General features: G+C 44.2%; 1 protein-coding gene and 1 non-coding gene across 2 annotated transcripts in view; one reads left to right on the plus strand and one right to left on the minus strand.

Moving 5' to 3' along the window:
• Chmp1 (charged multivesicular body protein 1) overlaps positions 1–14599 on the minus strand; it is a 29077-nt gene extending 14478 nt beyond the window's left edge. Inside the window, exons 1-3 of the mRNA XM_065444105.2 lie at positions 14386–14599; positions 4484–4581; positions 2502–2717 (exon numbers count right to left, since the gene is read on the minus strand). Of these exons, the coding sequence (XP_065300177.1) occupies positions 2502–2717; positions 4484–4581; positions 14386–14404 (333 nt within the window). The 5' untranslated portion in view covers positions 14405–14599. The remainder of the gene's footprint in view (positions 1–2501; positions 2718–4483; positions 4582–14385) is intronic.
• A 709-nt stretch (positions 14600–15308) lies between these two features.
• TRNAL-CAG (transfer RNA leucine (anticodon CAG)) lies at positions 15309–15392 on the plus strand. Its single transcript has one exon. It is a non-coding gene; the product is annotated as a tRNA-Leu (tRNA).
• Positions 15393–24289: the final 8897 nt, after the last annotated feature.

Genomic DNA, 24289 nt, shown 5'->3' on the forward strand with positions numbered 1-24289 from the left:
TGCAACCAGTGGGCCAGCCGGATCGCCAGTGCTTCGCACGAGTGTGAGCCGGTGAAACATTTCAAACTTTATTTGAATGACTGCTTCTACTTTGCTTTCTGTCGAGGAACCAACAAATAAACAGAAACTGATACATTTCTGACTTGCTCATTTTTTTGCATGGACCGAAGGTCTTGGACATTGAGACACTAGAGAAAATAGTGGAAAGCTTCCGAGTGCCCTACATATTTCATTGTAGTACTTCTTCTGCAAATCAGTTTTGGTTTAGTTTCCCAGGAGGAGTGTGTGTTGTGAAGCCATGACGCAGGTGGTGGCCACGTGAGAGTGGAACATCCCATCATTTTCATAATCGGTACAGCTCACTTGGTCCTCTGTGACGTGCCAATACTCTTGTGTCCGAGCATCACAGTGTCGTACACAAACAAGAGAGCTAGAGCCAGTGCCACAATGTCATACTGTTCTGCTCCCACATTCGTTTACTGACTTAACATGAGTGGTGTCATGTGCCCAGAGAAGCACATGAACAGTGTTCATGCTATGACTGCGAACACTTGCAGTCACAACTCCGGCATTATGAGGAGTTCTGGCAGGAGTGCTGGACTTAAAGCGATCGCTTCATGCTGCCACTGCCTTCACCATTTGAACTGCATTGAACCTCCGAAACTCAGCAGGTTATTAACAACACCAGTATATCTTTATGTCCACTGCAGGACAAAGGCCTCTCCCAGCGATCTCCAATTACCCCCGTCTTGCGCTAGCCAATTCCAACCTGTGCTTGCAAATTTCCTAATTTCATCACCCCACCTAATTTTCTGCCAGCCTTGACAGTGTTTCCCTTCTCGTGGAACTTATTCTGTAGCTCTCAAAATTCACCGATTATCTTGACAGTGCTTCCCTTCTCATGGAACTTATTCTGTAGCTCTCAAAATCCACCCGTTATCTACTCTACGTATTACATGGCCTGGCCAGCTTCATTTTATTCTCTTAAAGTCAACCAGAATATTGGCACTCCCCATTTGCCCTCTGATCCACACTGCTCTCATCATGTCTCTTAGTGTTATGCGTAACATTTCTCGTTCCATCACTCCTTGCGTGATCCTTAACTTGTTCTCGAGCTTCTTTGCCAACCTCCAAGTTTCTGCCTTTTATGTTAGCACCGGTAGAATGCATTGATTGTGCACCTTCCTTTTCAATGATAGTGGTAAGCTCCCAGTCAAGATTTGGCAATGCCTGCTATGTGCACTCCAACCCGTTTTTATTCTTCTGTAAATTTCCTTCTCAGGGTCAGGATCCCCATGAATAACTGACCCAGATAAACACACTCTTGTAGAGACTCTACAAACTGACTGGCAATAATGAATGCTTGATTTCTTGCCAGGCTATTGAACACTAGCTTCGTCTTCTGCACACTAATATTCAGCTTTCTCAGTTAAGGTCCTCAATCATTTGTTGCAATCCATCTGCAGTGTTGCTGAACAGGACAATGTCATCTGCAAACCAAAGGTTGCCGAGATATTTGCCATTGATCCTCACACCTAAGCCTTCCCAGTTTAATAGTTTGAATACTTTTTCTAAGCATGCAGTGAATAGATTGCATCTCCTTGCCTGACCCCTTTCTTGATAGCTAACTTTTCTTGTGGACAACGAAGGTAGCGTGGAATCTTTGCAGAAATTTTCGAAGATATTCATGTATGCCTCCTATACTCCTTGATTATTCAAAGCTTTCAAGATTGTTGGTTTCTCTACTGAATCAAAAGGCCTTTCATAAACTATGAAAGCCATATAGAGAGGTTGACTGTACTCGGCAGATTTCTCAGCATATCAAGTGACCTCCAACGCATGACTTGCAGGAAGACAGCGCTCGTGAACCTGCTAGCCTTACTGGCTCACCCTTGCATGCTGGTCCTTTGGCTTGGCATTCAAGGCAGATTACAAGACCTCCAACACAGGATTCACTGTGCCTGGGCCAGCCCAATGGCAGCATTGCACCTCGAGTGCTTTTAGAATTGTTATCGCAATAAAATCAAAGTACTATAGGGCTTAACATTCAAAAGCAATGCAAGCTCTATGGGTGGAAGACTCTGGATTGATTCTGGCTACCTTGGATTCCTCGATGTGTGACATAAGCTCAGTACCTGAGTGCTTTTGCATTCTGCCCCCATCGAAATGTGGCCTCAGAAACCAGAAATCAAATCTGTAACCTCATGGTCTGGAGAACAGCACTATATTCCCTTAGCCACAGCGATAGACAATTTGAAGAATTTCAGTCAGTCCAAGAACCTTATGGACTGCAGACGCTAAGGGTACAGATGAAGTGCCCTGCAAAACTATTCAATCCACGAGTTCCACTACCTACCTTACTGCAGATGTGCACAGTAAGCAGCAGGCACAAGGTCAATGAAAGACCAAAAGAATGCAAAGAACCAACCGAGTAGACCAATCTCCAACATTGCCAAGTTACTATGTTTTTAGCTGTGCAACGTCCTGGTCCCCGTGCTCACCTTTTCCAGGTTCATGCTCTTCATTGCCGCATCCATTGACTTGACGACACCCGCCATGGACGAGGTGACCTTCTTCGTGGTGACAGCCGTCTGCACACGGCTCGCCACGGCATCGATCCGCGATGCCATGCGGAGGTAGTTGAGTGCCTGGTTCTTCTGCCGGATTGAGTTTTCCGCATGAATCCGTGCACCTTCGAGATTGTTCTTTTGAATCGCCTGCGTGAACCAGGTGGCATAGGGGGTAATGGATGGCAGACTTTTTGAGTACGACCAGACTGCACAGCGAAATCTACGATTTGAGGTACCAAAATGGCAGAAAGTTTGCTAATGTTTTAGGTGTGCAAGTGCAGCAACCCTTATTGCGCAACTTGCACCGGGTCTTTCAAATGTACTGAAGGAGTACTTGACATTAAATTTCTAATTTCTCTTTCTTTCCTTTTGCATTATATGAAAGTGCAAACCTAAGCTATTCACCGGTAAGTGCCAAAGCACACTAGATAATTTACTCGGAAACTTATTCTTATAGACTAATTTAGGTTAAGTTCACTAAGAAGCGGATGTGTCACGATGTTTCGATACAGTGGCTGGCTCTGTTCCTGTGGTCACTGTCCTGCCACACGTGAGTGCACCCAGAAGGAATACGTAATATGTGCAGCACTTGCTGTTTTATGAGAAATGCCATCATACCCAGCCTTACATCTGCACAACTTCAGCAAATATTTATCTACCTCATGAAGTCTGGATAATGTCAGATGTGACAATGTGGGATGACATTAGTGCAAAATAAAATAGCTTTAAGTGTTCCATAAGCTTTATGGTTGCCAAGTTTGGCCAGTTGAAGTGCAAGAAGCACGTCGCAGACTTTGTACAACTCCAGAAAATCTGTATCAGTACTCCTCTAACATTCCAAGTGCACACACAGCACCCCCGCCAGTAACTGAATGCAGTGAATTACAACAAAGTCGGATGGGCAAACTTAATGACACTTTGAGTGAGCGCACTTCACCGCAGCCAGTGTCACTTGGGCAGTATGCTGCTAGGTGAGAAAGGAAAGTGGCATTTGGAACTGATGGCAGTATCGACTGGTAAATTAGTCAGCAAGTTATATGCTTATTTTAGGTAATAACTAAAAAAAAAAGAAACATTAACACAATTGATTCTGAGGACCATACGACACTGCATCCCACACCCAAGCGACATGCTGCACATGTGGAAGTCTTGAGAGTGGTGATGCGTGGGCGCACGATAAACAACACAGATTTCGTTGGCAGAGAAAGAATGGTTGTTTTCACAAGCAGGGATGCTTAGAACATTATAAATCACAAAAATACTGGTTTCAGAATCAGCACCGGCTGTCCACTGAGTATTGTTTTGCGTACATTTGAAGTACTGCCATCGCGGCTGTGTACTTTGACACAGCAAAGCGAGTTTGACAATGGCACTTGTAGACAAGTGTTTCTACAATGAATTTCATTTAACCTCGCGGTGCGACAGCCTACAAATGACAATAACGGCAAAGTGCACTCATTCAAAGTTGCATTAAATTTGTGCGTCTGACAGGGGTATTGATCAAAGCCTTCATGACAGCCATGGCGTTTGAATATGTGAAATCCTGGTCCTTTATGTTGCTTACACTAGTTTGTGGATTTGTAACCTTTCATCTGCAGCCTACGTTATGCTCTGACTTGGCAAGTCAACTCTGCAGGCTTGCCTATACCCTATCAGTCCACACAACAATGTCAAAGATGTCATTAGCTGCCAACACAATATGCTATGGTGAAACAGGAACAAGATAAAGGAGAAGCACACACACAAAATATTTTTCTGCACTTTCGGTGGCATTAAGGTGTTTTAGTCTTAATTATTTCTCAAGTGAATGAATAACTTATTGCTTCCTGCATGTATTGCAGCTCACAATGGCCAGGCAGTGCCCATTGCAGCTGCCAAACGCCCACACTAAGAGATTCACAGCAGTGACTTGCCTTTTTCAGCTTGGTCTTTTCCACCTTCTCTTCTTTCTCACACTTTTTCGCATTCCTCTCAAGCTCCTTGGCTGCAAACTTGAGGTTGAACAGGTGCTCTGTGCTCAGTTCGTCAAGGAAGCGGTGCTAGAGCCCGAGACAGACGTCATGGCAGTATGCATGCCTTTTTGAAGTATTCACAAGAACAGTCTGAGTTTATGACTCAACATACTGCAGTCTGTAGCAGACATGTATGTAAAGAATTGCATTTTTGTGATTAATGAGTTACATTTTTAAACAGTACCTTGGTCGTATTAGAATTGGTTCCTTTTGGTAAAAAATTACCAGTTACATTTCAAAGCGACACTTAAGGCAGATTTTAGGTCAACGTGGACTGTTAGAATACCACTCGAGAAACTGTGAACAATGTGTTTCGTGCCAAGACTTAGTTCCAGACAAAATTGTGACTGAGAGGGCTGTATTCTTCCAGCGAAATTCAATATGCAAAGCATGAGCAAGGTGGTGTGATGCTGATATGTCATCACTGCCTTTTACTCCAGCCAATGAGCAAAACAGTGCCAGAGAACTGAGACTACGGGTTTTCACATAAAAAGTGGCCAGAAGCCGAGCAAAGATATCATATGGATGTAACATATTCTGCTGCTTGCAGTTAGTGCGAGCTTTGCAAGCAAGGAAAACTAGCACCACAGTATGCGATACCAGAACTGGCAAAACATGAAAGTGCAAGCGTTGCTGGGTTGAGTGAAAATGAAACCTTTTCATCATCCACATTGTTGTCAAGGGTAACATCGATAAGTTATGTTTTTCTGCGAACAGGATAAAATTGGGAAAGTAGCATTTTCTGCAGTCTTATACTGCCATGCAGTGATCAGTGGTTGAGTACTAGTGACAGAATAAGAATGCGCTATTACAATGTCATAGGGCTAGTACTTGAAAGTTCTGGCAGATTCTCGAATCGTGTTCTACATTTATCTCAACTCCTTGCTTACTAAAGCTCTGCTTTTGATAATGTTGACGTTTTTTTTAGACATTTTTGAGAATTAGCTTATCACTTTAACTTTGTATTTGCCTTTAGTGTCCCTTAAATGTGATCGAGCTACTACCAGCAACACAATATTGAGCACACATACTGTGTGGCAAACAATTGTGCAAGTAAGAGTATTTCATCATAACAAAACTAGATTGGCAGCATGAAGTGTCATGTATGTGTATGTCTACACATACGCATTAGCCTTAGCAACCAGCAATTTTTTTCACTGTATTTCACAGTATAGGGAAGGTTAGGAAAACCATGGTAAAACTTGTAGGAGAATAAAAAAAACCAAATAACACATAGATGTGTAGGGTTGCCACCATTACCCAAGAAGAAAACGGGAGTGTGACAAGGCGTTATTGCACTAACTACTGTATGGAAAAAAAGAGAAAGGCAATACACTATCCATTTTACATGACCGAAATTTATTGAGGGGCTTTATATAGAACTTGGCACACATTGAAGTTTAAAAAGATAAAGATGGTGAAGCGAATAGCCCACTGTGCATCATTTCCATAGCCTAGGGTTGTGGGAAACGGGAGAATTAAACATTAATGCATGCTCATTTTGCTCATGCAGCCAAAACTGTTTATGCCAGCTGATGTGATAAGTGCCAACAGCTGCTGAGAACATACATTGGAGAGAAGCAGAAGTTCTGCATGGACTCATAGGAGAAAGTCCAGAAAAAAAAATTTGAAAGTGAAAGGAAAAAGCACTCAGTCTTGCAACTTCACTTAACACTAAGTTTCGGGACAGTGAACACTTTAAGGCTGACTGCTTCAAGTGTGGTCATCGACATGCTTCGACGCACAATTGTCAAGTGTGTGGAAAGAGACGCTTCTGCACTCCAAGAGAGGATATTTCACCCAGGTGTGTCACAGTAGCCGTTTCTTGCAGTCGCTGTCGGGCCATTGCCTTTGAGCACCCAGGTCACCCAGCCCTTATAGCCTGTTGCTCGCCTTTTAATTAAGTGATAGTCCAGGTAGTCAATTAGTTCTGCCAGTCTTCGATTCAACCAGGTTTTTTGTCGATGTTGAGACAAATGAGAAGCACCTATCCTCTTTGTCAATACCAGATCCTCGGCTTCCATTCTGCCAAAAGACCTGTTCTTGACTTGCTTTACTAAAGCTCAGATAATACCAGATCTTCGGCTTCCATTCAGCCAAAAGACCTGTTCTTGACTTGCTTTACTAAAGCTCAGGTAACTGATGAACAAAACCACCCCCCTGATGTTTGTGCACTGAGAACACACTGATCAATTTCTAACTCAGAATTATTGCTAGTTGCATCACAAGGAGCTTACAAATTCAAACAAATGGTTCATGGTCTACCGAGGCAGGCATACACTATCCCCGGTTTGTGCCTGGTGGCATCACTAAGGGTGCTGCTATGTCTGCAGAAATGTTCAGCTATTTCTTGCGAGGAGCCACATAGGAGCTGACAAGGCCAACAAATATCTTGCTTGAGAAATTTTTATGGCTGGGAGAAGTAGAACCTCAGTGCAACTATTAGGCAGCAGCAATTTTCCTGCTTGGTCTCCACAACATTTTCTTTCTAAGGCCTTCTTCTATGACTTGTTGCTATGGTGACCTTATAAGTAGCTTCCAAGTCACCTCGAGAAATGGTTTATGCATTTAACAGCTGCTCTTAACTGCTTTGGTGACTCTCATCTTTCTTTCTTCCCAAGAGCATATAAAACAATTACAGTAGGTGGTATTGAATTCATTCCATAACAAAGTTATGAAAAATACCAGTTGCAGCTTGAGGGGAAGCTGGCCACCTCATACAGCAGGCAGCTTCATAGAGGCTGAACAAAAGCACAAGCTCTTACACAACTTCATACTAAAAGACACAAAAACCACAGGCAGATTACGTAAACAAAATTATTGTGTGAACACTTCACACAGCATTTTTAAACAGATATGAGTCAGTGTGGCCTCCTGTCTGTACAAGATGGTCAACGGAAGAGTGCATTTGCTTCTCTTAGACTGGTTCTGGTTCCTATTACCATAGGCTGTTGCTAGCCTTTTAGGTTTGCATTTGTGACGATGATACTGTTTAGAATATCAAACAGAGAATCAATCTTGGCAATAATAAGTTAGATTAAATAAACCTGTTGTGGAATTCTTTGTCACTACAATTAGTAAGTTAAAACCATTATGAGTGTTGGAGAACCATTTAGACAACCTCCATGCAGAAATACGAAGCAACTATAGTGATTATGTAAGGTAGCCAGCACTTTTGGTATGGCCTACAGATGGGTACATGGAGATATCAAGAGCTTAAAGTTACAACAGCTACAGCTGTAAAATTAATCAGCAGGAATAGCAGAGCACCTGCTTTTATGTAAAATTTGGACACAGGTATTCAGTTCCAGAAAGGCCTACAAACACTTGCACATGTGTTGTGGTGAGTCCAAGCAGCTGAATGCAAAAGAACGTGGAAAGAGAGAGAGAGATCTTATTACTCCAAACAGATGTTGCCAGCTGATCTCCCACGCCTTTTCAAAAGGCTCTTCATGGAAAACACTTCCTGTGCATTGTTGCCCACTCGAGGGCAAATGTTCTTACTCATCCATGGTTAGTGCAACATTAAAGTTCACAATGGTATCCAAAAGATTTTGTAATTTGCGCACTATTTCAAGAAACTGTCACATGCCTACATTATGAATGCTCAGTAATTGTAAGCAGTTGCTTTCAAGAATAAGACAATCAGAAGGGCAAGCTCTCTTCAAATGCTTCCAGCTGTCCAAAGACATAGCTGGTAGCCTATACCAACCGTGAAATTGACAGGAGGACCACAAACCAAATGGGGCAGACAATGAGTATTTCTGCAGAGTCATATATAAAAGCATACCTGTCAACTGCTGTGAAGTCCATAACCAATGCACTTTAATTCAATTGAAACAAGTAGTTTTGAACACACTAAAACCTCATTATAATGAAATGGGATATAACAAAATAATTGATATAACATAGTAAGTTTAAGTACCCCTTGAAATTTTTGTAGAAATACATGTACTTAAAACATCATTTCAATGAACAGAATACTCCTGTCAATGCATATAACAAACTATATTTATTTGAAAGCAAGAAAGGCCCAACTCTTGCACGTCGAATATATTGCTTTCTGTGGGGTCTGGCAGATTTGGTGTAGAAATTCAACACTTCCAAGTCCCCGTGCAGAATATGGGTCGAGCAACAACGTTCTTTCTCACCACTGCATGTAGCTGAATGTAGGTGCGTGTAAACAGAAGCTCATTATTGCTGTCGCGCTTGTCTCTCACTGATGTGCCACGCAGGCTGGTGCAGCTAGGAGTGGCCTCCAAGATTAGGGTGCCTAGACGTCAGCGCTGCCTCCCGCCATTCTGGGTATTGATGGCCTTCGACCATGCTCGTGCTGCACTGCCGCCATATTGTGTTGGAGCTGTTGAATCGGCCGTACATGTGCAGGCATTAGTCAGTGTAGTGCTGTTGTGTTGCCTGGTGTTTGTACTTCTCACAGTGCCGCAGATATGTTTGCCAAGTTGACTCTTCGGGCTCGCAAACATAAGATGAAAGCTGCATGACAGTTTTATAGCTAAAAGCACTCCATCCTGTCTGGTTGTGCACACCTTTTTGCACCAGCGAAAGAGAAAACGATGCCTACGTCTTCAGATTTCCCTGCGACCCGAAATGCAGGAAAAGGTGGGCAAGAACATCATTAATGTAAGCCATGATGTCCCAATTCTTGTCTTCGTGTGAAACAGTGTTTAATAAATTGTTTGAAGCACTAGGCGTTTGCTGTCAGTCATTGAATCAATAAAATAAGAAGCCTGCTCAAACCCAACATGTGATTTACAGCAATCGCATGTCCATACGGAGGTTTGTCGCATTGTCACTCACCATTTACTTAAACCAATTGTACCAGCCAGATGTAAAGAGGAGGATGCACAGAGTGAAACCGCTGCAGGTGCAAACTTGGATTGATATGTTCATGCTTGTGAGAAATGCATAATATTAGCTTTGTTTCATCAATGTGCCCCGAAACGATTATGGCCTCCAGCGGCTTCCAGCATGTGAATGTGTTGATTATCTGCTAGGAACCATACTTTATTTCCAGGATGTTTTCGTGTGGTTTCACTCAAGTGACAGCTATATATTTTGGCAGTAAACATTTTATTTCGTTTGGTGATATGCGTCACTATCCTGCTCTCCCTCACATCACTATGCTCATCTAGTGGTAGTTGTATAATAGAATGTAAGGTAAACATGTTTTCCAACAAAACACTAAAGCCCATGCTTACCTCACATGCAGGAAATATTCACAAGCCGAACACATGGGCTAACAGTTAGCAGTCTGCAACAACGCTGTTAATTTACCAGTGTTTAGAGGTTGTAAAGCGAGCCTTACGTTTACACTATAGAGTGGGCCTCCAGAATAACCTCACGATTTTAACTATCTGGGGGGCTTTAGCGTGCACCTAAAGCTAAGTCCATAAGTCTTATTGCATTTTCCATGCACATCTCGTTCACTGAGGTGCACCGCTCAAGCTGGAGTAGTTAGGCTTCACCTCCACAGTCACATCAGCGCTGGTGCAATCTTGGAGGCCATGAGTCAGGCAAGCCAGAGCAGCAAGGTTCGCTGGCATCCTCCTTTACACAGTGGAGCGATGTGAGAGTGGCGGATCAGCCTGGACCAGCTGTGTAGTAGGCACACCGTGTTGTGTGCCACATGCTGCTCGACCCCGATGGACTTTGTTGGCATTACAGCATGCAAGGTCTTTTCTTTGATCACATCCACGTTTTGCAGATTCCAAAATGCTGTAGACGAGCCAAGTTCAAAGCGAGAATGAAAGACCATGGCCTTGGAACAGAAAGCCGCTGCACAGGACTGTGCAGACCATAGGTGGAAAGTTTTCATTTTCCTCTGGGGGGGAGGAATGAAGACTGCACCACCAAGAGACGCCAGATTCCAAAGAATCTGGCGTCTCTTGATGGTGCAATCTTCATTCGTGTAATCGTATGCTATCACTGATACTGTTTCGCCTTTCCAAACAAAACTGCAGCCTCTCTGTGTCTTTTCTTTTTCTGTGAGTCCCAAGTATAAGCGCTCCTGCGCATGACTGCTGTTGATTCTCACATCGAGTGAGTCCGGCTTTGCCTCATTTCAGTTACTGAGTGAATTTACAGCGTGTGCCAACTATCATGCACCAACACTTAAAAATAGAGCAGCTGCGTTACTCGAAGAAAAACTAATGCCTATTGTTTCCAGTACAGTGGAGTAGCCGCCAGTAATTCTTTCATTCCTAAAATTTAATTTGGCAATGAAAATTAATTATCTCATTCGAGAAGTACTGTCCGAATTATCAGTCAATGAGGCATCTGTAGGCAGGCCAAATGACCTAGCCGGCCAATTTACAGGCCCATGCTGCCCAATCTATTGCGCATAAAAAGTCACATCCAGCCAGTTTCGTGCTCGGCTGCTGCTGTGTGCTGGTGCTCTATCTTCTTGATACCACAGAAGTGGAAGATGTGACAGCGTACCACCACTCCTTCAAAAAGTTTGTCCACATGATGTTATTTAGTCAGTGTGTGATCAAAGAAGACGGGACAGATTATAGCAACGGCGTAGATTCCGCACCACACATTGAACGACCACAGGTAGTGGTGCCGATTGCGCTTTAACCAGTATGCATTGTAGTAGTCACTCCAATAGTGTGCATTATGCAAATTTACCTGGGCGTTCCTGTGAAAATTGGCTTCATCTGTGCACATGATGTTGCTCAAAAAGTGACTCATCAGCTTTTGTGAGGACCCAATACGAGAAATCTACACGATTCCACATGTTTACATCTTCCAAGCATTGTTGCTGGTTAAGGTGGCACAAGTGAAAGGCTGTCGTTCAGAATCCTCGCAACTGACGACTTGGGAATTGATACCTGGGCGGCCACGTCCCACAAGATAGCATGCGCGTTTGAGCCAATAAATGCTAGAACATCCATGCGTAGGCTAGGACTCAAAGATGGAGTCCTATGCTGCTGTTTCTTGAAACTGCCCGTTTGTCTCAGGTTTTCATCATTTCTGATGATAGTTGACGCGTTTGGTCTACCACCAGACTTCCAAGACTGATATATATATTTGCAGCCTTCCTCTCGTCATATGCTGCTCCCAAGGCAAGGATCGTTTTTACCTTCTACTCATTAGAGAAAGACATGGCAACTGGGACGAAACAAGAGATAATATTTAATGGCAGAAAGGGGGAGAGGTCGGCCTGAGTGAAGCGCCTGTATAGCCTGCTACTCAACACTGGGGAAGGGGTTTGGGGAATAATAGAGATAGGATGTGAAGAGGAAGGAGGGTGGTGGTATGGTGAATATGATGAGGGCTGCACAGCATACTGTTTTTGTGCAATGCGTATGTGTACACTTTACAGCACAGCACAGTCATCTTCGCGGGCAGGCACAAAACAAAACGCACCTTTAAACATTTGCAACAAAATTCACTTTTGTAGTGATAGGTATCGTGGTAAAACAACAACATCTGTGCACTTTATCTATGCCAAGACAACAGCTATCACAGCTTCTTTCCAACTAATACCAAATGTGACGTGTTACTTCGGCTGAGGCGTGTCAGATAAGGCACTAGCTCGATCACAATGTTTCACAGCGAAGCTGCATTTGGCTAGCTGATTTGACCGGCTGTCGCCTGTGTGCCAAAAACTCCTCCGGCGCAACCCAATGCTACGGAAAAAAAAAAGAAAACGAGAGAGGCGCGCGATCGGCTCTCGTCATTGCTCTTCTTCACAGTCGAGCGGGTGCACAGCAGTTTCTCTCCGGCTCCGAAGTGGGTGGGCCACGCGTCATACGTGCTCCTGAGGAGCAGGCAGCTTTCGATCAGCAACGCCGCAAGCATAACCAGGAACGAGCTCATCTATGCTGTCCCGATGCTGCAGCTCAGACACAAAAACAGGCTCATGCAGCCGAGCGCAAGTAGCAACTGCGTACCGAGGATCTGGCAGCCTACCCAGCCGTCATTTCATGAACCATCAAGATTAATCCAGTGACAAACACCAGGGCTGCACGTTTCAGCTTCACTGGTTAACCATCTGTGTGGAGCGCTTGGGTGGAGCTTTTTTTGTTTAATTCCTTTATTTCTTTCTGGCTAACTCAGAAGAAGCCTGTTTGAGGGCGCTGCTTTATGATGCGGGTGGGAGGGCGGTCACATGGTACTCATCATATTTCACAGGGTTTATTTATCAGTCGGAAAAAAATCAGTATGTAATTAGTATGTCGCTGAATATACAGCAGTTAGATGTCCCTTGGTTGTGCCTCAAAATGCCCCACTGACACTTTGATAATTATGATAGTGTCTTGAGTTGGATAATTAATTATAGTTACCTAATTAAACATCAGTAACAAAAATATTACTGGCAGTTACTCCACTGTACTGGAAATAATATGCACTGGGGTTTTTTTGAGTAACACATAGCTTTCTTTTTAAATCTTGGTGCATGATAATTAATTGGGACACCATGCATATACTTATGACCTCTGCATGCAAGTGACAATGTTTCCGTTCCGAATATATCTTGTAAATTATTAGAAGTTTTTTAATGAGCCGTCAGCTTTGCTTACTGGAAAGAAGCAATACTGGGACACATAAAATTTGAGTGCATTTCATACACCATTGATAAAAGACTGCCTAAGGCATCACTAAAGTCCCCAGTTTTTTTTCTTCAGGGTCAAAAAGGCACGCAAAGCATTTTGAAGTGAGTGAACATACAGCAAGGTATTCATTTTATTGGCATAAGCTATACATACCTTTAGAAATATTTGTTAATTGGCTACCTCCTTCTCTTAAAAATATAATAAACTTTGCCCTGTGTATATATATATAAATATACTGTGTATTTTCATGGTGTTTACAGTTGAAATTTAGAACAATGTCGAAGTGAGAAAATACGGATGAGACAGCCGCTGCTGGTACTTCTAATGCGCTTGTTCTCCTGTTGCCAGAATTTGCAGAAATAAAGCAAAGTATGAATTAAAATCCGTGCATGCCCCGGCCAACAATGATGCAGTAAGCTATTAGCCACAATAAAATTTTAAGAGAAAAGGTTGAGGCAAGTGAAAAGAAACCTCACATGATGTGGGTGAAAAAACGCTCACAATGACACGTTAGGTGTGTGTGGGGGGAGGGGCTCAGCCCCTCCCCGGAAAGCTCCGGAGGGGGCTCGGGCCCCGGAGCATACGTTAATTAACTGAATTGCCAGAACTCGCTACTTAGTTAATGGCACTTAATGCCACTAAATTTCAAATTGCGTGTATCTACCAGTTTGCAGATACTTGGATGTGTGGATCATCATGGTTTGGTATCACAGGAGGAAAATTAACCATCAATACACTGTACAATGACAAGCCTATAACCAAGCACGTAGGCCATACGGCTGCCTGTGTGCGTATCACTGTGGGATATAAGTTGAATAAACTGGGATAAAGTCAGACAGGCCGGCCGTCGTTTCGATAAGTGGACCTCTCCTTGTCATGCTTGGCGTGTCAGTTTTCGAGGGTAAGTAGGGTGATCTAACCTCGCAGTCGTCTATAACGGAAGAAACTGTTTCTTCTTTTAATGAACCGCCTGCGCTAGTGGCAGCACTACAGTGAAGTCACCGTGAACGAATCTGATACAACGCCCATGACATCGATAAACTGTTACGCCAATGACGCGAACGGTCTTACAAGCTACGAATACATTGAACAATGCGATTTGGTCGGAAAAGCGCCCGAAAAAAGAAACAATCCGTAATCAATACACGCTACAGAACGAAGTTACTGGCAGAAACTTACGATTGCAAAGGAATGACGTAAGCGAAAGCATAGAAAGGATACTTTCCATGGCCGTAGCCATTTCTTCGGCGATGAGTACCTCCTAGGCGTTTCTTACGTTTCACAACACAGCGAAAATGGAGCGTTGCACAGCACTTCACAGGAGAGGACGTAATCAATGCGATTGTAAGCTTTTTCGTACACTTTGTAACAAGCCAGCGGCGAAGCTGTGACAACTTGCTGTTACCGTGCGCTTCGAAAACATACAGCGGAAGCGGCTGAAATAACAACTTGCAATGGCTACGAAAGTGCAGCGATAGTTGGATGGAAGTCAAATTTTCGGCCAAGTGTTGCCATAGGTAACGCCTAGAACGTGGCGGCCATGACGTTTCACGGCTCTACTGTCACTTTCGGCTCACACAGTGCGCAAACGCGTAGCCTTCGAGATTGGCATTTGCTATCACTGGGGCGCGGAATTTGAAATGGCACCCTTCGAACGCCGTAATAGTAACGGACGAAGGCGTTTTTTGCTAGTGAGCTAATTAATTTCCCGCGTTCCTACGGTTGCCTTCAGCAAGAAGACAAACAGCAGATCTTTTACGGTACACTTGAACGCCGGTACCCGTACATAGTAGAACTTGACTTACTAGCTCCGCGTTGTCTATGGAGCACGACCGGCTGATATGGAAGTAAGATATAAGCAACTACTTAGTTCCCTCTTAGGGAGTTATTACCTCAAATGTCATAACATGATCTGTAGAAACGTGTAACCCACTACATGATCCCTGCTTCAGAACTTTGGCCAGCAGGGATAGCAACCCCATACTGCATCACACCACGCTGCTGCAAAGCCATTTTTCAGAGGTACACAAAGGTCATAACCATCATATCGAGGTAGTGCCCCAACGGTGAAATGTGCCACGACCACTACGCGTCATTTTATGCCATAGTGTCGCATCAGCCGGAGTAGCTCCACTTCGCGTTCTGTCAGGATGGCCGAGCGGTCCAAGGCGCTGCGTTCAGGTCGCAGTCTGGTCTTCCAGGCGTGGGTTCGAATCCCACTTCTGACAATATTTTCTTTCTTCCCCGTGTATTTTCAGGCGATCTTTATGAAGAGTAGTGCATAAAAAAAGGTATAGTCGTTATAGTCGCTATAGGACACTATAGTCGTTTGCGGAGATATTAATGTTGACCTTTTAAAACAGAATTGTTATGATTACACGTTCTTACTTGAATCACTCAATCTAAAAAAAATGTAATTTCTTCTCCGACACGTATTACAAACCACTCAGAAACTCTTATTGATCACATCTTGTGTAATCTTAAATTTAATGTATCAGCTGGTGTCTACGATGTTACCATTGCAGATCACAACCCCACGTTTCTCTTCTTACCTTGTAAATATATGTCCTCCTTGCGTAATACACGCAATAGAAGATCTTCCTGTATAAATTATGCAGAAGTACGACGATTGCTCCAATGCATAGACTTTAAGAAAGTATTTGATTTGTGTGATGTTCATACTCAATGTGAAAATTTTATTCAATGCATCTGCAAGAAATCTACGAGGGTATATGTGCGCCACAATTACGAGCGACCAGTGTGTCCTTGGATAAGCAGCACTATACTGGAAACATTAAAGCAGAAAGACTCTTTTTGCCGTAAATGGAAACGCAACAAATCAAATTCATATTACAGGGAGAGCTTTCAATACTTTAGAAATATCTCAGTTAGTATGATTAGAAAATTGAAAAAGCAATACTATACTAACCTTATTAAGAACGAGAGGGGTAATACGAAAAGGATATAAAAAATCGTAAAAGAAGTTATAGGAAAAAGCAAAACACAGAGAATTCAACCTGATAAACCATCGACCCAAGTAGCTAATGATTTTAACTATTATTTTGGTAACATAGGAACGAATTTGGCTAAGCAGATTTTATCTTGTAATCCCGTACCTGCCCTACCTAGAATAGTTCACAACGACTTTCAGCTTGAAGAAATAACTCATGATTAACTTATACCAAAGAAAAATCAACCGCATCTAAAGAAAACGGCTGGTCATGATGGTATATCCACTAGGATTTTAAAAGATAATATAGACATTCTCTACAGTCCCATATGCAATGTATTCAATCTAGCGTTAGCTTCCAGCTCGTATCCAGATATATTAAAAACAGCCAAAGTCGTTCCCGTATACAAGTCCGGAGATCCGAACCAACCAGAGAATTATTAGCCAATTTCTGTTCTGAGTGCGATAAACACTGTTTTTGAAAAACTAATTCCCAAGAGATTGAAGCAATTTCTAACTGAAAACAATGTAATTTGTCCTCAGCAGCATGGTTTTGTTCCCAACAGATCGACATCAACAGCAGTCCTAACACTTTCTCAATTAATAAATTCTGCACTTCATCATAATAAAATAATTGTAGGAATATTTTTGGATATAAAGAAGGCATTTGATACCGTTTCTCACTCTATACTATTGCAAAAACTTGAATGTTATGGCGTCACAAAGGACTCCCTCAAATATTTTTTCCAGCTATTTATCCTCACGGAAACAAATGGTAGTAATGGGTGATTATTATTCTACATACAGCACAGTCACCAGCGGAGTCCCACAAGGTTCAGTGCTCGGTTCTGTGTTATTCTCATTGTACATTAATGACCTCCCTAATGCTCTTCAGAACTCAAACGTTCTAATGTACGCAGATGACACAGCTTTATTATTCACAGGAGACACACTTTCTGCACTGCAAGCACATGTGACGTCCGAGTTATCAAAAATTTCTTCATGGTTCTTATAAAACAAATTGACTTTAAATAGCAATAAGACAAAATATGTAGTTTTTCGATCGAGGACAAACAATGTTGACACCAGTCAAATAAATATCACGTTAAATAAAAGCCCCATCCAAGAAGTTGATTCGTTTAAATATTTGGTTGCCATATTTGACCAGCATATACATTGGGAAGCACATATTCATAATGTATGCAAGAAGGTCGCATATGGTTGTTACTCCCTAATTAAAGCAAAGCAATATTTCCCCCACGAAGTTCTCAAATCCCTTTACTATGCGTTTTGCCATAGCCATATTAGTTATTGCTTAGAATCATGGGGCGTGATTTAAATGACATACTTACAACCTTTACAAAAACTACAGAAGAGGGCCCAGAAAATAATTAGCTCTTCAAATTATACCAATGATACATTAAATGATGTTTTTCAAACACATGCGTTATACGTTAATGCACTATGTAATCAGAAGATCTCAATTTCAGTTAATAAGATTTTATGCACTAACTTGCCTATTCCTCGAAACGTCTTTTCATTTCCAACTCGCAGTACAAGACATGCTTTAAAAGGTAACCTCAACTTACCAAAGTGTTACAATGTATACGGCGAAAGGTTAATTGAATTCAGTGGCGCAAAAATCTGGAATATTTTACCCCTAGAAGTTCAAACCGCAAGTAATTTCAAGCAATGTAGCAAATTCTTTTTTCTTGATAACCAGAATCTCTAGCTTACTTGAATTCATTATGCACGAGTATTTTTAGAATGTTTCTTGTCTGTATAACTCGTGACATGTTCCGGAATACAGTGCTGTTAAAAACTGTGCCTGACCTGTCTTTTGTAATTTGTCGATGGACCGCAAACTAGCCTTCCCTGGCTATCGGTCCAGATATCTGTTTAACCATGGTTTTGTAAAGAAAAATAAAGCACTTGCACTTGTAAAAATAAAAAAAACGAAAGGAAAGAATAAAAAAACTAAATTATGGGGTTTAACGTGCCAAAACCACTTTCTGATTATGAGGCACGCCGTAGTGGGAGGACTCCGGAAATTTCGACCACTTGGGGCTCATTAACGTGCACCTAAATCTAAGTACACGGGTGTTTTCGCATTTCGCCCCCATCGAAATGCGGCCGCCGTGGCCGGGATTCGATCCCGCGACCTCGTGCTCAGCAGCCAACACCATAGCCACTGAGCAACCACGGCGGGTCAAGGAAAAAATACGCTGCTAGACATCGCTGCCTCCCCCCTCTCCCCTTTTCTTTTTACAGCAAAAGCTGTATATGACTAACCTTCCGTAGTGTTTTTCGGCGTCCGCGTCAACAGAAATAAATCGTCATGTGGGCAGATCCTGGTGATAATGCAGAAAGGGTCCAAGCTCAATGACACATATGAGGGTCCTGTAAGGTCGGGGACCTGTAACGCGCCCTTAAAGGGAAGCTGAAAGGTTTTCCAGAAAAATTAGTGAACATCTATACACAATGGTTTTCAACCCTCCAAATTCGAATATCGTATCGAAATTGAGCCAAAGAAAGCACAAATATATTTTATTTCGCCGAAAAGTGCAGCAGCGGACACGCCCAGCTCGCGCGTCTCGTTTCCGCCTGTGATTGGTCGGGCTCCTCGTGACGTCAACTCTAGTAACCGACCGCTACCGCTGCACATGAAGCGCGGTGCCAGGTAGTTTGGTGCTGTTTTTCCGAGGCGGTAATGGAAAATTTAGAGAGACTGCGTTTTTCTGAGGAGTTCGGCGTTACTCCCTACATGTACGAACCGATTGCGAAGAGCCGGCCTCTCGAAGAAGCAAACGATGCTGGTGCGAGCAGTGCTTTCGACGCGAACGAAAGCAAAGTCTTGGGATCTCCTCGTGTTGGAAATGCTCTTTGGTGAGTATGTTTTTTGCAAAGCGATCTAGTGATCTCGCCGATCTTTCGCCGATCTAGTGAGCTCGTTTCCGGTCAAACAACTGTAGTGTTGTGTTCCTGCATGCCTCCTCGTGGAACGTAAGCGGGGATGCCATCGTCGGCATTTGTGCGCTGTCCAAAGCTGTCGGCAATCTACAAAGACGGTTTAAACGCGTGAAAAGTTTCCCGGTTCATGCAGTACGTGTAGTGACCTTCATCTGTTGACTACCACGTTGACTACCACTCACGTTGATTACCACTCACGTTGACTACCACGCAGGTTGACTACCCCTCTACATACACGCAGACGCACCAACGAAGGAATGCAGGGTCGATCGAAGCAGATTACGATGGCACGCACGCAGAAACAAGCGCGGTCAGGCACGGTCGCGGACGCTGCGAAGGAACGAAACACTAGAGTTGACGTCACAACACCGCGGTTTCCGGTCTCCGCTCGCATCGTCAGCGTCAGCAGCAGCGCGCGGCATTCGACGGGGGGCGGAGCTACAGCGCAATTTCAACCGACGATTACGTCGCTCCTAATTGAAAAAAAGAACCCCAAGTTTTACCTACATGGTTTATAAGATTCCCGCATCCGTATATGAGCGTCTTATTGAATTCGACAGACTCTTCAGCTTCCCTTTAAACTATCGTCATACGTGGGACCCAAAGAGGCCCCAGGCACCAGGGTAAGAACGTAGTGTTTTTAGCGTCCGGCAACGGAAACGGACTTAAAGCGAACAAAACCATACGGGTGCAGCACGGCGGCGCAGATCTCAAAATGCGGAACTGATGAGAGTGCTCGCCGTGAACAATAGCGTGACGTCAAGGTAATCGCAGTATATAAGCAGCAGAGGTATTGGCACTGAAAGCATGCGTTGTCGATTGGGCGGACACGTGTAGTTCGTGCAGACGAAGAACAACTTGCGTACGAGGAGCGCCGGAGGGAACAGCAACGCGAATGTAAACGGCGCCGGCGCGAAACGGCCACGGACGAAGAAGGTTCCCGCGACGCTGAACGAAAACGACAATCGCGAGCCCGCGCTCCTCCGAACGAGCAACGACGCCAGAATCGCAACGACGCCAGAATCGCAACGACGCCAGAATCGCAACGAAAAGAATGACAACCATTCCACTCTGTGAAGGTGGAATGGCAGCGAAAGCACTTTGCTTTTCGTTTGAGAGCTTTGACTGTCGCCAGCTTTCGGTGCCATTCCAACTTCACGGAATGAAATGGTTGTCATTTTTTAACCTAATTTTATTGCGCTACTTTCCTTAATTCATGTCAACACAACTAGCCCAGAAAAACGCTTTGCTCAGTTTTTGTTAATTTTTTAGGCAGCGTACTTTCTTTTTGTTAGTACAATGATTGTAAGTATGCAAGGTTATTACAAGGATTTAGTCTCAAGGTTAGTGGTGCTGCTGTCACTATCCATTTGCGCCCCACAGGCTCCCAATCCCGAACTCTGTGTAATCCGTGGTCACGTACGTGGGTCTCATAGTAGAGGTCGCGTGTGTAAGGCTTTTGTGGATCATAGGACCAGACTTGTACACGTTACAGAAAAAAAAGGTAACCGACTACAATAACAATTACTTCTTTCAAAAACGTACTTGATTACGATTACCGATGACAGCCCCACGAAGGTAATTGAGCAATTACTAAAATGTAACAGATTACTTCATGCCACTTTATCAACGTTGAACATATAAAGCATGTAAAACGAGTTGGGCTGGCCCTTTCGATGTGTCCTTAAGAATTGCTTTTCAAATTTTTCTTCAGTAATTTTCCATGTTTTTCTTGTGAAGGCATCAGCAGCGACACTGAAATCTCGTTCGGTGTTCGAGCTGCAGCCAAGGTCTGCGTTGTAGTTAGCGCGTACGAACACCAGGGGCGGCGCCAAGATTTTTTCGCTAGGGGGGCACCCACAATGAGCGAGTTCCTTCGAGGGGGGGGGGGGGGGGGGGAGGGCTGAGTGGTGGCCGAGTAACTTGGTAAATAGGATTAAATGGAAGAGAAACGAGAAGTTAATTTTCTCCAACAGACCCCTAGCTTCCGTTGCCCGACTGCTGCTTGTAGCGATGACATCGGCGAGACATACAAGGACAGCAGGAAACCTTTTCGTTGCCGCTGTGCAAGCCGCTATCTGGCAGGCCCATCGTATATCGCTGAGACGCTGCAGCTCTATCACTGGCGAAGACAACCTTTTCTGCACATCTACATACAGAAAGTGAATTGCAGGTCCACTCAGGGAGAAGTAGAGGCATTCTAAAGGAGAGAAAAAATCACTCACCCGTTTTATCACCTTGCAGACATCCACGATGACCATAGACTGAGGCGGTGGTTCATGCAGTGGACGTACACTGCCTGCGGCACTTCCTGCCTGAACAGCGCCTGGACGAGGTACCACTCATGGCCCTCGCACCATCATATGTTTGAGCAATGCACAGCTGAGTATCTATGCCGCTGCGATTCAACGTGTCCCCCACGTAGCCCAGGAGCGACCTTGCATCCAGGTGCTCAGGGTTGCGGAATACAAAAAACCACTCAAAGACAGCTCCACTTACGTAGCAGCTTGCTACAACTGATAATGGCTCCGTCTTGCTCAGGTCCTTGGTTTCATCGACAATGTGTGCAAAGGACTTGGACCTTCTTTTTCAATTTCTTCCTTTACATTTGTTAATGCGACGTGGCTGAGAATTTCGAGGATCTGGTCCTGTACCGAATGATGAACGTACTTCGCGTTCGCTTCTCCACCATTCAGTTTCTCCCTGACAATATCGTCATATTTGCCAAACAAGTTCAAGAGCTCAACGAAGTTTCCCTTGCTTTCACTTGTGGCACTTTCATCGTGGCCCCTCTGAGCGATTCTCTGAATGGCAGTGAATCATCTGACATATTGGAAGAAATTTAGGGAATGCCGAACTGAAGCCCTGAACCTCAACACGGCGCGAGACTTGACGGGGGTATCTACGGGACGCGGTTGAACAAGTCACCAGACAATTTCAAGCCACACAGGAAAACCCAGTGGTCGACAACCTTCTGAGCCACCTTTGGGAAGCAAGAAGAAGCCTTACCCAAAGATGGAAGAAACAACGGCAGAACCGAAAACTCTGAGAGCGCATAACACAGCTCACGGAGGCAGTCAATGCGTACTCGCAAGAGTTGTGCACTACGAACTGGAGGAATTTCTGCGACTATCTCCGTGGCCCTCTAAACACGAAGAAAACGTGGGCAATCATTTGCAGTATGCTCACCCTTGCAACAACACGAAGAGAAACGACGCTCTTCCTGAGGCGCATAGCTAGCAACTACGCAGGCTCAGGCGCGGAGCTACCGCATGAGCTTCAAAGTTCGTACGTAGGAGAAAGGGTGACCGCGACCACCACACCAGGTTACACGGGACCGGCTACCCCGCCCTAGACGAACCGATGTTGCCCCCCTTCCAGAAGTATACGCTGCAACACACGCTTTCAAGAAAAACACGACTCCCGGACCGGATCGTATCACAAACGCCACGATCAGGATCCTGGGCATCGAAGCTTTAGAGAAACTAATGCAGCTCTTCAACGATAGGGGTTGGAGAATAGGAGGCTGGAATGGAAAGAGGCTGAGGCCATTCTAATACCTAAGCCAGGGAAACCAAAATCGTTCCAGAAACTCCAAGCAATCTCGTTAACCTCCTGCCTTAGAACACTTTTCGAAAAATCATCCAAACGCGGCTTGGTCAAACAGGATGTCTTCCTACTTCTCCTTCGGGACGAGGTTCTCAAACCACCACCCCGAAGTATGAAAACAATACTGCTTGCCTTGGACCTGCACTAGGCCTCTGACAACATATCCCATGGCGCTACGTGACTACGAGAAGTAGGCTGTGGGGTGAGGACCTGCAATTACGTGCAGAGTTTTCTCAAATACAGAAGGGCGTTCATAGGGATGGGCCACCTAAGATTGGACAAGATTCACATGGCTGCACTAGGGCACTCCACGGATATCTATATTCTCCAAGCTACTTTTTCCCAGAGGGATGAGGAAATTGTCTCTAGTGTTGGAGGATGACCCGGAACTTGGAGTAGCCATCTGTGCGGACGACGTCACCCTTTGGGCGACCAAAGGGTCCTACTGGCAGAGACAAAACACTGTATACAAAGAACGATCAACACAACTGACGAACACGTGAGGAGGTCGGACCTGGGAAGCCAGCAGGCAACCATGGATCAGGCCGAACGAGCCGCTAGAGCCAGTGGGGCCCTGGAATAGGGGCTCCACCCGCAAGAACCTCAGTCTGCTACTTAAACAAAATGTTTATCCCGCACACTTAGCACCGAACTCCTCTAGCCCAGCCGTGCCAAGCCTCAGCTACTCATCATACTTCACTACATACAGATGGCGGTAGTTGTCTGGTCGGTCTGATCGGTTGACTAGTCCGGCGCTTCCAGCGTGCCAGACAGCTGCCGGCGAAGTCGGATAAGTCTGTCATTATCCAATCAATATAGTAATCACCATATGTTAAACCAGTATAGCCATCGCTATACACAGCTTCGCTGGTCATTGAATTAAATTGGATTCCGGGGTTTTTCGTGCCAGAACGCCGATTTGATTATGAGGCGCGCCGTAGTGGGGGACACCAAAAATTTAGACCGCCTGAGGTTCCTAAACGTGCTCCTATTTCTAAGTACACGGGTGTTTTCGCATTTCGACCCCACCGAAACGCGGCCGTCATGGCCGGGATTCGGTCCAGTGACCTCGTGATCTGCTAATTCAACACCATAGCCATCATAGCAAGTTAGAAACCATGGCGGGTTTAGCTGGCCATTTTCCTTCCCAGAGTCAAATGGCACTGAATTTTTTTTCTTCGTTTAACTGCTTCTTTCTTCTGCATTTACTCCTGCCGAGTAAATTTTCAAGTAACGATATTTTAGAAGGTTCCAGGGATGCATGCTTCGCTGTCCAAACATTCCTTACAGAATATAAACGAATGCCCTGCTAAATTATATTTTTTATTATTACTTTTAAATTTCTCATTCAACAGCACCTTCCTGATTTTATTTTAGCCGGTTATTCAACCCTATTCAATGCTATTCCCATAGATATTAGGAAATTTATGCTATATATTATTTTGGAATAATCCATCCATTTCTTGGCCAATCCCCCATCGTGGGTAGGAGCCACACGTGCCACAGGCTACAACAACAACAACAACAACTACTCCTGCCGCCTGATTTGCTCCGCATCCCCCTTGTGGGTACGAGCTGCAGCTAGAACCATCATCA

Source organism: Dermacentor albipictus, chromosome 5 (genome assembly GCF_038994185.2).
Source record: "Dermacentor albipictus isolate Rhodes 1998 colony chromosome 5, USDA_Dalb.pri_finalv2, whole genome shotgun sequence".
Taxonomy (NCBI): Eukaryota; Metazoa; Arthropoda; class Arachnida; order Ixodida; family Ixodidae; genus Dermacentor; species Dermacentor albipictus.